Raw genomic sequence first — 13,705 nt, 5'->3', positions numbered from 1 at the left:
TATTGAATTTTAAAATAACCCGATTGTAGCTACATTCCGTAATATAATAGTATACTCCATATATTGAATTTTAAAATAACACGATTGTAGCTAAATTCCGTAATATAATAGTATACTCCATACATTGAATTTTAAATTAACACGATTGTAGCTAATTCCGCATACATATGCACAAGCAATCCTTACAAGTATTACACATGCCGAGGCCTAGAATCTTAATAACGATATACATATACAGATACAAACTCGTCATCACGTGATCTTCCTTACATATTATTTCTACCTCATATTACTCTCACCTTGTTTCCAAGGGCTCTCTCCACCATCAACCAGTTACCAGTCCATCCATCGTCGGCGGCTCTCCCTCATCTCACTTTCTTCGCAGGCATGGCCACGCCCTGAACACATCTCACGGATCCCAATAATGTACCGCCACTGTTTTCTCCAAAAAAGAAGTTCTAACTTGTTAGAAGAAACACTATCTGAAAATAATGGAGGATAACATACCTCTAAAATAAATATATATAGGTGAATAGACTGATGAATGCATGATCGAAACATTGGCCTTGTCTATGTATGTCGAAGCACATAAGCCAAAAACTTGAAAAAAAAATCACTATTTTTGTGTAAAAGGGAATTTGTACATTATTTTCGATTTAGTGAGTGAGTGAGTGAGTGAGTTCACGTCAATTGCTATTTATAGAGTTTTGTTGAAATGAGTAATTAATTTGGCTTACAAAACCGTTTCATTTCCAAATCTTTTTCACTTCTATTTTTTAAGTTATCTTGAATTTTAAAAAAAAATATTTAGTTTTCACCTCATGAGTTTTCCATTGTGTAGAATTTTGAAATTCAAATAAAGTAATTTTGATATAGTTACGATCCACGATGCGAACGTGTATGAAAGGTTTTGTGAGATAATTAGATGCCATTAATAATCTTTTAAATAATTTAGTAGCCCAACGTTTTGAGTGCTTTTAGAATTCAAGAATTATACTCCTTGTGAGAGTAACGGCAGCATAGCCTTTAAAGTATGATGATGATAATCACTCACATATTGCATATATCAACCACATTTTTATTTAAATACCTTTGCACGTCCACATTTATATTACATTAATAGTTATTACATTCATCACAAATATATAAAGATGTGTATTAGCAATTAGCTTTAGTTTTCTAAAACTTTTTCTCTTCCATACTCCCTTCAATTATCATAAAATCGATAAAAGAAACTGTTCAATTTATAATATTATTAAATTATTTATAATGACATTTTTGTTAATATCTCCCTTAAATATCAATATTGCGTTTTTTTTAAACTGCCGGCTAATCTAATAGTAATGTCATTAAAGCTAAATAATAACAAATAAAACTTGCTTCCAAAAATTTAAATTCCCAAAATGCCCCCAAAACTCAACTTTTATACATGTATAGATTACTACTATTAAGCACCATTACTCCACAAATTCCCTGATCTGTCGCTGCAAAACCCTCCACCGCAATCAAGCGGCGTCGCCGCCGAGATGGTCAAAATCAAAACTAGAAGTTCTTCAACTTCCTCAGCTTCGGCTTCTAGGTAAAACGAGTTACAGATAGTTTTAGTTTTTCACTCATATTTTCAGTTTCCACTGTCCGCCCTAAATGTTCTGATACAACTTTTTTCTTCCCCCAAAGGAAAATTGGTTTGGCAGGAGATACCAAGAAGATTGCAAGGAAGAAGACGGCGCGAAAAAAGGTATCAAAAATTGACGCCATGAAGCCCAAGAAACCTCCCACGGCTTTCTTCTATTTCATGTACGCCTTTCCTTTGAATATGATTGTCAGTTTCATGTACAATTTTTTTCATTGGAAATTATGTATGTTTCAATTTTGTTTGATAGAAATGGCTCATGGAATGAATTGATAGTGCGTTTGGTTTCTACCTCAATATATGATTCATAGTGTGTTTACCTTTATTTTGAAGTATTTTAGAGTGCAATAAGTAGGTTATACTATTTGAAATGCTTTGGAGCAGAGAAGGTGTGGTATTCTTGAATGTCTGTTTTTTTATATGGCGAATGAATCATAAACACTTGAAAGATTATGATTTTTTTTCAATATTAGTTTCTCAAGTTGAATTCAGTTCAAGTTCCATGTGCAGAAAAAAGTTGTTACTTTTGTCGATGTGTTATATTTGGTTGGTCTTGCTTGCTTAGGTTAATGGTAAACTTGGTTGATGCACGAGGGTGCTAAACTTTTATCGTTGCATCTGCTTAATGGAGTATATGATACAACTTGTTATGGTTGAATAGTTTTTCAGAGATTTTAAGCAAAACACACTTTATTTTCTCCTTTTAGTACAAAAATGGGTGTGTCCAAATTTACTAATTCTTGAGATGATACTGGAAACTTGTAGTGATACACATTAACACCTCTCCTACATGAACTTTTAATGTTCCAGGGAGGATTTTCGTAAGGAATACCGAGACGCTAATCCTGATATCAAGTCAATGCGCGATGTATGTACTGAAGGGACCTGATAATCTTGTAGATCGATCATTTGTTGTTCTTTTTGTTTCTGGATTAGTTTCAGTCATGGTTACTCTGATTTTGCAGATTGGGAAAGCATGTGGGGAGAAGTGGAAAACAATGACATATGAGGTTTATGCTCTAACTTTTACTGAATCATGGATTCATGCTGATAACTAGTTACTAATTTTGTGATTTGAGGATAATTATGCTCTCTTGAAATTTTATTCTATAGACAAATTGGAAAATATATAAGAGAAATAGGCACTTTTCCTTCAACTTTATTTAGATGAGGCAGTGGATCTCATTTTGGTGCAAAATCAGAATATGGGTGACGCCTACATGATTCATTTCCTCTTTCGTGTCTTGTCATGTCCTCATCCTATAACTTGGTTGCTATAAGCATAATTTGAAGGTGTTCACTTAAGATGAAAGTTTGAGCATTCACTTGAAGTGAATAAGGTGGGTGAAGCACTGTTGCCATTTCTGATGCTTTATGGTTTCTGATCTGTAGGAAAAGGTAAAGTACTATGATATTGCCACTGAAAAACGAGCAGAGTTTGATATAGCTATGACAAACTTCACTAAGAAAAAGGTAAAACATAGACATTTCCACGTTCGTTGCCTGTCCTATATTCCTCCATGATAGAGGGACTAAAAAAAAAGGTAATTATTGGTAGACATATTCTTAACATGATAAACAATTTGCAGGAAAGTGGGGAATTTGATGAAGACGATTCGCAACTTGATGACGACTCAGATTTTGATGGATGAAACTGTTACGATAGGGTACGACTCTCAACTGTCGATGCCACTTCTCTGAACTCTGAATTATGTATCCGTATCTGTATAATGTCTTGTGCAGTAAACTCAAGTAGTTTTAGGGATATCACAGTCTCGAGTATTTAATTAAATTTAATTGGTCTTCTTACCCTAAATGTACAAGTGTGATCACGACTGCAGAAGTGTTCGAAACCTTGCTGTCTCTTGTTAAATCTTCTCCTTTTCATGATTTGCACTTTTGCAGTGATTCAAGTGCTGGGAGTTGCCTTTTTGTAAATTGATGGTTTGAAGTTTGAACTGTATCTTAAGCATCAATTAAGATTACACACAAACACACTTTGTATTTTGTATATTTTGGGTTAATGAAATCAAGAATTAGTGCTTCAGTACATCCTTTTAGGTATAGATGATTAATGCACCAAAATTGTTACTGTTACACTATTGAAAATATAGATGATTAATGTGACAGTATACAAAAGTAACAAAACTCCAAGCTATGTATAAACTTTAGACTAAAGTCCCAAAATGATCCTTAACATATGTCGTTTTATTGATTTTGGTCCAAAACATTATCTTTTGAATTATTCGGTCCCTCACATTTGAAATCGGACCATATTTAGTCCAAAATTGACGGAATAGTTAAAATGTGACAGTCAACGGAATTTAAATCAATTTTGATCGGATTAAGAGTTATAACTATGTTTTATTAAGGGCTAATATCTAATTAACTAATTAACCTAAAACTTAAAAATGTAAAATAATTTAAAATATAAAACTTGAAAACAAAAAATCCGGCACCAAATTTTCTGCATCGGATTCACTGCTTGTTTGTGAAAGAGAGAAACCTTCACAGCCGCTTCCGCTAGTGGTGACGTTCAATTGCATCGAGGAGGAATGCCTAGGCGGCGTCGCGGATCGAATCGGTTCGCTCTCGTTCCTCCCACGCACTGCGCAGGCAGGATTTTCTGCCTCAGATCGTCCTACCAAGCTGTCGACTCGGCGCTGGCTTAGGGTGTGGATGTCAGCCAAGCTGAGGAGGTGGGGCTGCTAAGGCGTACGCATCTGCTCTCCAGGCAAGCGCTACCGACGTTCGGATGGCTCGGCTCGGTGCAAGTGCTCTGCCGTGGAATGCGGCGGTGTTGCGAATTTTATTGACAAATCCGGCGAGAAATCATTCCTCTAATCCAATATCTTCTGCCATAAACTCACTCAACGCACATTACATTGACTATTTCCATTTGTCTTTAGTGGAGTTTTATTCTCTCCGTCCTTCAACAGGTGGGTTTTGTGTTTTGTGGAAGGTTGGTGGTGTTTGGAAGACTTACGGCGAAGACTCTTGGAGTAGTTGCAGGTCAAGCGTAGCAGTCGGCGGAGCTCCACCAAATTTTTGGAGGTTGAGTTCAAGTTCATCGGAGACTTGGTTGGGTACACCTTCAAAACAGGGTTTATTATTTTCAAAAATATTAAAAATTCTAATCCTAATCTTTAATCCGGTCAAAATAGCTTAAATAAACGTTGACTGTTAGATTTGAACAGAACAATTCAAAAAGGACTAATTATGGTCTGTTTTCAAATGTCTAGCACCGAATAATTCAAAAGATAATATTTTGGACCAAAATCACAAAATCGTCATATGTTAAGGATCATTTTGGGACTTTAGTCTAAACTTTATCCGTTCATTTTTCAAAGAATTTGAGTGCTACTATAATTTCTTGAAATCCGGCCAGATAAAAGGGGTAATGGTAATGAGTGAGAAAAGCCATGTGAGCGTGGAAATGGATAGGGAGAGACAAGTACAAATTTAGAAACACAGCTGCTGATAGCGGTAACTGATGATGCAGATTGAACCTAGTAATAATCTGTCTCTTGTCAATTTTGAACCAATCAGCATTCAGCAGATAGATTCTAATGATTTTACATAAGATGCTCTTGCTGCAAGCTTCTACTGCTATTCCCGCCGTCCATATTCTCCACACAAATTTTAAGAAATATACTCCCTCCCATTAAAAATGACTAATTCATTTTTAATTTATTCTAACCAAGATGACCAATTACTAAAAATGGAAATATCTTTTATCTCTACTTTATCTCTCTCTTAATTACTTTTTCCACTTAACACACAAAATAAAACTGTATAAAATCTCATGTCGCCCCAAGGAAGAAGTCATCTTTCTTGGGACGGAAGGAGTAATAAAAAGTGAGTTGAAAAAGTTAGTGACATGTGAGTCCTACTTTTATGGAGTATTAGATTTATAATAAAATGTAAATGAGAATGAGTAAATTGAATGTGTGGTCCACTATAAAAAAAATAGTATGTGAGAAATTTTTAGAGAGGGACGAAAATGGAAATAAGTGATAAATTTTTGGAGACGAATGGAGTAGTATTTTATGATATGCACGTGGTCATAATGAGAGAATTGCCTGGAGAATTTATGATATCTTGCCACAATTATGCTTACTGCCTTAGTGTTTGGATTATTCAATATTCTTCTTATGTATGGATTCTTATTCGACAGTGTGCATTTGTTTATTTAATAAGTACTATTTGTGAACATTAAATTTAATAATAATAATAATAATGCATATATACAATTATGGGATAATAGGCAATCTAAATAATGAATTCATTTTAAATTCTAATAATTCTCATAAAGTCTGAAAATAAAATACTGTATTAAATATTATATTTGTCAATTCTAGCACTTCTCACCAAATATTGTTTCATTTCATTTTTTTTCTTTTCTTATTTTAATGAAACAATATTGTTTTGAGGATTGTCGTACATCATTCTATACATATGTGACATTGAGAAAAACAGAAATTTCATGATTTAAAATTTCATTTTCAAAATTTATAGATTGACTGAACTTTGTGATTTAAATGAATATTTATTAACCAAATTCCATAAACCATTAAAAAAGAGTAAAATGAGCAAATTATCATAATTATATTCTCAACTTTTATAATGAAACACTTATTACTTATTAGGGCACAAGGGAAAAAATCTAAATATAGCAGTTACTTAAAATCACAACTCAAAAGCTTATAAATATCATAAATCTTTGGAAATCACCGGAAAAGAAAAAGGAGCATCTGCTAAATTAAAAAAGTACTGAAATCATAAAACAGGGGATTATGCAATAATGAAAAACCACAAAGTAACCCTCACAAAATCAACCTTTAATAGTTCAATTTCATACTACTAACCAACAGCCAATGATAAAAATATCAGAGTTTCAGCCAATCAGATGGAATCATAGAAGCACCTCGACTTTTTGCAACTTCTGCTAGATTGAGCACTGGCACTGGCAGCATTGGTGGAACATCGGCTACGCCATAGGCATTGGCAAGACGACGCATCTCGTCTCTCATCTTCACCAACTTCTCTCTCAGTTGACGCAGTTGTTCAAAATCAAGCCCATCCAACTCCTCATCCGAGGTATGAAATGACGAGCTTTCCAAGGCCTCTTCGATCTCTTTTCCTCTCTTTTTCTTCGTCTCCAGTTCTTTGCTCTTTCCATCAAACTGCTCCTTGATCTCCTGCAGCATGGCGGTGCGATACCTTGAGGAGCTAGAAGACTCTGGCGCTGTTGCTGTTGGATTTGTGTTAAAGAAACGACCAATGATGGATTCCACATCAGGGTGGCCGAATGAATAGGCCCTACCACCAAGAGAGAAAATTATGAGGGCGATCTGAGTCCCACATAGAACAGAAAGCTCTGTCGCTTTCTTGAACAGCCCGGCTCTTCTTTTGGAGAACGTCACAGTTCTGGCATTTTCATCCTCTATCAACTTCATTTCGATCTTTCTTCGCCCCTGTGACTTCTTCTTTCCCTGCGGAGGAGCCATGAATGAAAACGAAAGAAAGAGAGTTAGCAAAAGTTGTGGTATTGTACGAGTCCGGAAACCTTGGTTTAATAGGAGTTTAGCGCATTAAATATAGGGTCAAATTGCAACCGCATTCCTCGTTGGATTACTATAACATGATTAAAATGTTTAGGAAATCGGGTAACAATGAATGCGGTGACTTTTTACAAATTAGTACAGCACAAAAAAATTCCGGTCTGTGGTAATAACAAGTGGCCTATCTCTTTGGCTAATTACCAATGGGGGTTGCCCTCTAAGGAATAACATCATCAAATCAGATAAGAACAATATTTGAGGTTTTTTAGAACCAGGAAAAACAGTTACACTCTCAGAAAACCTATATAGGGAGGAATGCCTATGTCTCTAAATTGTGGAATGAAATTAAATTTCTTTAGCTAAGAAAATGATGTTTCTTATTATGGTACCAAAGTGCACTACAGTTATTGTTCACTGTTAGCTACTAGTTCTATATTTACCAAAAACATGAAAATTTTTCTAGCTGGTTTAATTGGATTACTCTAAATCAATTCAACCTAGTCCATTTTATATTCGCCACATACCAAAATCTAATTTCTTTTACTATGAATTGCAAAATCTAGCTCTTCAGGTTGGTAGAATATAAGGTAACCAATAATTGACAACTAAGCTAGCAGCAGCCAATAATTTGATATAATGGTATATGTGATGTAAGTGTATACCAAAAATACAAAAATTCCTTGCCCTAAAGGGAGGTGTAATATAGTATCTTGAAAAGATAACTCAGTGCCTCAGTGGCGACTAACCTGCATCAGAATCCCCAAAAATCACAACTTTTGGGTATTCTACAAAGTAGAAACCATAGTAGCTAAAAAGATGTGATCCATCACCATACAGTCCTCTCATTGGCCTCTTAGGCATTTCGTCGAACATCTTCAGGGTACTCTAACCCTACGAGATCAAAACATAAAAAATCACTAAGATTAGGACGAATTTCACGATTGACATTAGACAGCGTCTACCTTCAATTTCAAATGCAGAGGCATCCGCAAAGTTTGTTTCCTGCGACGATCGTGAATTGTCGTCGTCGCCAATCCGGCGAAAAATAAATCAATTGAAGTTTATGTTAAAATAAAAAAAAATAATGCTCCATGGACTAAATAAGTCCAATGCTTTTGGAGTTAAATTAAATATTTAAAATAACATAAACGATAATAACTTGGACTAAATAAGACTAATGCTCGTGAAAATGCTCTAAAAGTATGTAACATAAAATTTTTAAAATAATCCACAATGAATAAGAAAATTAAGTCATGATTCATTCATATTTCAATATAAAAAAATACGTTATTAGTTAAGATTTTCGTCCAAATTTATCGGAGGAGGGTTAGAATAGCCTTATTTAATAGTAGTAGTCGTAATTATTTTGTTGTTAGAAAAGTGATTTGTGACAATACACTATGCTATCAAAGTATCAAACATACCGTTTCCATTGTTCATTAGGATTTGAAATGTGTTTGCATTGCTTGTGATCTTTTCAATTTAATAAAAGTTTATGAAATTAGCCAAAGTTGAGCTGCCTTATTCATTACTTTTCACCTAAGTCGTTCACCATATCAAAATTACCTACTTTAATTATACTTTACTTTTCACCAAATTTGGTAAAGTTTGTTTATTATCACCATATAGCTAAAACCCTAAAATACATAACATCGGTGATTTAATGAAGACGCCTATATAACTTTTCTAGTATTTTTTAGAAAGCAAAATGTAGTCACTTGTATTTGCATTTTTCTAGCAAATTAATCTCCCACCATTAATATTAATACTCCTATGTATCTCCTTCGGTTATTAAATAAGTCGACGCTCTCCTAATACACTAAACCAAATTGGACATTTAGACAAATTCAATTAGAAATACTAATTTCGTTGACCGAAAACACTAGCTAGATTAAAGAACCACAATATATTTTTGTAATTATTGAAGGCTCTTTCTCTGTCTTGGGTGGTAAGGCATCGACAATTAGTCAATAAATATAGAATTAGAAAAAATGATTATTCAACTTTCAGCCACAACGGAATTATTACAACGGAATGTTTTGTATGTACGGTACAAATTTCATTGCTAAAGTTTTTAGTCAATAATTTCAATGAAGAGATTAATGTTTATGGAATTAGTATGATTTACTATTATTCAATATTTAGAATTGGCAAATCAAATTTATGACTTTCCAAAGTTGGAATGAGAGTACAAAATTAGAATGATTGCTAAAATAATGAATTTTAGATCAATTCTGATTTGTCCAATGACTTGAATTTTGAATGACAATACACAAAGTTTTGTTATTACTACTACATCCTTCTTTTAAAAATAGAAAGTATATGTCCCTAAAATTAAAAACTTTCTACTGTGGGAAAAAAATTTCTAATGAGTTGAGACTCATTTTTCATTAACAATACTATTGCAATAACTTTTACTTTTTATTTTTCTCTTACTTTACCAATTATACATTAAACCCGTGACGTTTCAAAAAAAATTATTTTTAAAGGACGAATGTTTTATTATTATTATTATTATTATTATTATTATTATTATTTTCAAAAATAGAAATTTGTCGTTTATTTGGGACAAAATAAAAAAATGTGGCTTAAGCGGATAAGAGAGAAGTATAATTTACTACTATGATTCAACATTTAGAATTGACAAATCAAATTTATGACTCTCTAAATTAAATGATACACAATTAGAATGTTTGCTAAAATAATGAATTTTTAGGTCAATTCTGACTTGTCACATGGCTTTTAATTTTGAATGACAGTACATAAACTTATTATTATTATTATTATTATTATTATTATTATTATTATTATTATTATTATTATTATTATTATTATTATTATTATTATTATTACTACTACTACTACTACTGTTCTTATTATAAATTTAGTCTATGGATAATTGGGTTCAAACGTACTGATATTTGGACAATTTTATTAGCACCGTTAATCCTTGATATCATATTCCCTCCGTCCCATAAAAATATGAACATTTGCAAAGGCACAAGAATTAATGCACAATTGATAAAGTAAGAAAGATGAGGAGAATGATAGTTAAAGTAGTGTTAATGAATAGTGAGATCAACATTATTGTTAGTGTTTAATGAGTTGTAATGGCGAGTCATAATTTTATAATAAGTTGTAAATAAATTGGTACACTATATGGGTAATGAGTTGGGAAAAACTTTCCATAAATTGAAATGCTCATATTTTTATAGGACAGAAAGAAATAGAAAATGCATATATTTTTATAGGACGGATGAAGTATATATTATAATCAAGTAGGAAGGTTTGTGTGCACTATTCCTTGATACTTTTATCCTTTTAGCTATTATTATAATCAAGTAGGAAGGTTTGTGTGCACTATTCCTTAATACTTTTATCCTTTTAGCTATTTTTTGAGCAGATGGGCAAAATTATATGTTGACTACATATCCACTAGAGTGAACTACATAAATGATACATGATCTTTCACTTTCACACATAAATGGTATCTGATCTTTATTTTATATCGTTTTTGGTACCATAAATCACATTTTTGGTACCTGATGCAATTTTTACCCCAAAATACCCTCTAAACAAATTCAGTTTTCCATTTATGTCATAAAGGATATTTTGGGCATTGACAAAACTAGTACCAAAAGTGATATTATAATATCTTCTCTCATTCTCCTCACTCTTTATACTATTATTATTAATTAATATTAATATTATTATTTTGATATTATAAATTAATTTATTTTTTAATATCATTTATATATACTTAATCATAATTATAGTTATAATTATATTTAATTATTATAATAATATTATTGTTATAATAGTAAAAACTAGTAGTAATCAATAAAAAAATAATTATTATTTTATATTAAACTAATAACTAATCAATATAGTCTTAATCAAAATTTAAAATTGTGAATTGTATTCATAATGATAAAGAGTTGAATATTTTTAGTTAGGTGTTTCAACCCTAAAATGAGAATATATAATTTAATTAAAAATATTTAATTAATTTAATTATGTATTTTTTATTGATTTATATTATGAATACAATTAGATGTATGTATAAAACACTAAAAAGAAAGAAGAAAAAGACGAGAAAAGAAAAAAAGAGGAAACATAAACTAAGGAGAAAAAAGAAAGGAAGATAAAATACTAAAAAGAAAGAAGAATAAACTAAAGAAGAAAAAAAGAAGGGTTATTTGCATGTAAATACACGAACTTTCAACATTTTCTGTTTTTCCCCCTAAACTTTATTTTTTGAATATAAATGCATGAACTTTAAATTTTTCTGATTTTTCCCCTAAATTAAAAATCAAAGCTGATGTGGGATATTAAAACTTACATAGCAATTGAAACTATATTATTTTTATTTTACTAATTGAAAAAAATGAAATTAAAATTTCATATCACCACATGATTCACATCCTCTCTCCCATTCTTGTCTCCTGATCTTCTCTCATCTTTTCTTGCCATCTTTCTTCCCAAACATTTACCATATCCAAATCCTTCATTTACTCAAATGGATTTAAAATGAAAACCAAAATAAGAATAAAAAGCTACTCCAGATGCTCTTTGCATAATTCATCTGTTTTCTCCATCGGTTTCCACAATGGCACCGAGAGTCCGAGACCCTTAATATTTTCTTCAACTCCAGCCTTTCTTGCTTCTCAAAGCCTCACAAACAAGCTTGGAAATTGTGATAGAAATATTGTTTCTTTTCAACTGGAATTGCTATAAAATCATTTTCATTTATTGAAATTTGAAATGAAATTCGGGAAGAACGAAGTGAGAGAGATAAATGAGATGGCACAATGATGATATGGAAGTTTAATTTCAACTTTTTTAATTAATAGAATAAAAATAATATAGTTGTAATATGCCACATAAGTTTTAATATGCCACATCAGCTTTGATTTTTAATTTAGAGGAAAAATCAGAAAAGTTTAAAGTTCATGCATTTGTATTCAAAAAATAAAGTTTAAGGGAAAAAATAGAAAATGTTGAAAGTTCGTGTATTTTACAAGCAAATAACCCAAAAAGAAATAAGAAAGGAAGAAAAAAAATCACATATTTGGTTCTATTTAATTTAAATTTCCAAAAATATCCTCCATAACAAAAAAATCGCATGTTTGGTACCTAGGGTTATTTTTGTCATGGGTACCAAAAACGATATAAAATAAAGATCAGGTATCATTTACGTGCGAATGTGAAATATCAGGTACCATTTATGTAGTTCACTCTATCCCACTAATACCATTTGGTATTTGAAACGATATTAAATACCTTACATGGTACCTTCTTTGTAATTTTGGTTTTAATCTTCATTTTCACTTTTTTTTATTATTATTCTCAAAATATAAGTTTGAAATTAATCCATTTAAGCAAATTCAATTATTGATAAATAGAATTTAAAAAGATGACTAATAAATAAGTGAATCGACAACTAATTAATTCATGCTCTTGTATTTTTGATGTATAGATTTTAATTGAGTTAATAAATACTTTTATATATTCACTATTAATAGGATATTATTGTTAATAATATAATTATTTTTTAGATATTTTATTGATATATTGAAGTTCAAGACATTTTTGGTACAAATTAAATAGTGTAAGATTTAGTCCGATAATCACTAGTATATTTAAAATATTAGATTTATAGGTATATAAAATAATAATACAATCATAATACCACTATTGATATTTTATGATAATTAAATTTAATTTGATTTCAAATTCATATTTATAGAATAAAAAATAAGAAGGAAAAAAAATAAGAAAAAAGAAGAAACAAAAAAGAAACAAAAGTAAAATGAAAATGGACTACAATATAAATCACAAATAAGGTACCGATGAAGTATTTAATATCATTTCAGGTACCCTTTCAGTAATATAATCAATGAAATATTTTACACTCAATGCAAAAATACCTAAAAGGGTAAAAATATCCACAAATTGTGCAAAGGTTCAGGAACCGTTGGTTACTATTCGAAACCGCCAGTTCCGATTCCGAAAAATCTTGAATTGGAACCAAACCTTGAGCGTATATCACGGATACGGTTATGGTTTAAAAATCGTTGGTTCTCATTTCGGTACCGAACCACCGGTTTTCTAATGATTTTTCGCGGTTTCAGTTCGGTTTCACGATTTTCCGGCGGTTTTTGGCAGTCCCGGTTCGAAACGGGCAGTTCCATCATGGTTTCGGTTCCAGAGTTTTTGAACCTGAACCGATCCGCGGTTCAAAATGACACAGTTCCAGTTCCAGTTCCATTTGAATTTTGCGGTTCCAATTTGGAACCGTAACAACCAATTCCGATTTCACAATTAACTACCGGTTCACTAAACCTTGAGCGTCTCTAGATTCTACCCTTTTATCCAGGGACTAATGGTGCTAATAAAATTATCTAGTAACCAAAAATGTTAGAACCCAATTGTCCAAATTATTATTATTATTATTATTATTATTATTATTATTATTATTATTATTATTATTATTATTATTATTATT

The 13,705-nt window shown here is 31.5% G+C and overlaps 2 protein-coding genes across 3 annotated transcripts; one reads left to right on the top strand and one right to left on the bottom strand.

Moving 5' to 3' along the window:
- The first annotated feature begins 1,441 nt into the window (after positions 1–1,441).
- Positions 1,442–3,680, top strand: LOC121811086 (high mobility group B protein 14-like). 2 transcript variants are annotated; one of them, XM_042211878.1, is made up of 7 exons: positions 1,442–1,579; positions 1,678–1,797; positions 2,444–2,501; positions 2,599–2,643; positions 3,026–3,106; positions 3,223–3,300; positions 3,539–3,680. In XM_042211878.1, the coding sequence occupies exons 1-6, from the start codon at positions 1,527–1,529 to the stop codon at positions 3,283–3,285; spliced, it is 420 nt and encodes a 139-aa protein (XP_042067812.1). In that variant the 5' UTR covers positions 1,442–1,526; the 3' UTR covers positions 3,286–3,300; positions 3,539–3,680. The 2 variants fall into 2 exon arrangements, with proteins under 2 accessions (XP_042067812.1, XP_042067811.1); XM_042211877.1 differs by having other exon boundaries at positions 3,223–3,680.
- A 2,727-nt stretch (positions 3,681–6,407) lies between these two features.
- LOC121740792 (agamous-like MADS-box protein AGL29) lies at positions 6,408–8,426 on the bottom strand. Its single transcript, XM_042133423.1, has 3 exons — positions 8,160–8,426; positions 7,944–8,088; positions 6,408–7,128 (listed from the first exon to the last, which is right to left on the bottom strand). The coding sequence occupies exons 2-3, from the start codon at positions 7,947–7,949 to the stop codon at positions 6,523–6,525; spliced, it is 612 nt and encodes a 203-aa protein (XP_041989357.1). The 5' UTR covers positions 7,950–8,088; positions 8,160–8,426; the 3' UTR covers positions 6,408–6,522.
- Positions 8,427–13,705: the final 5,279 nt, after the last annotated feature.

Source organism: Salvia splendens, chromosome 7, assembly GCF_004379255.2.
Source record: "Salvia splendens isolate huo1 chromosome 7, SspV2, whole genome shotgun sequence".
Lineage (NCBI taxonomy): Eukaryota > Viridiplantae > Streptophyta > Magnoliopsida > Lamiales > Lamiaceae > Salvia > Salvia splendens.
Note: the sequence above shows the minus strand (reverse complement) of the source record. Positions and strands in the feature narration are given on the sequence as shown.

Coding starts and splice junctions, on each gene's coding strand:
- LOC121811086 (XM_042211878.1), top strand. CDS start 1,527: ATGGTCAAAATCAAAACTAGAAGTTCTTCAACTTCCTCAGCTTCGGCT. Junction 1,580..1,677: donor TCCTCAGCTTCGGCTTCTAG/GTAAAACGAGTT, acceptor CTTCCCCCAAAG/GAAAATTGGTTTGGCAGGAG. Junction 1,798..2,443: donor ACGGCTTTCTTCTATTTCAT/GTACGCCTTTCC, acceptor TTAATGTTCCAG/GGAGGATTTTCGTAAGGAAT.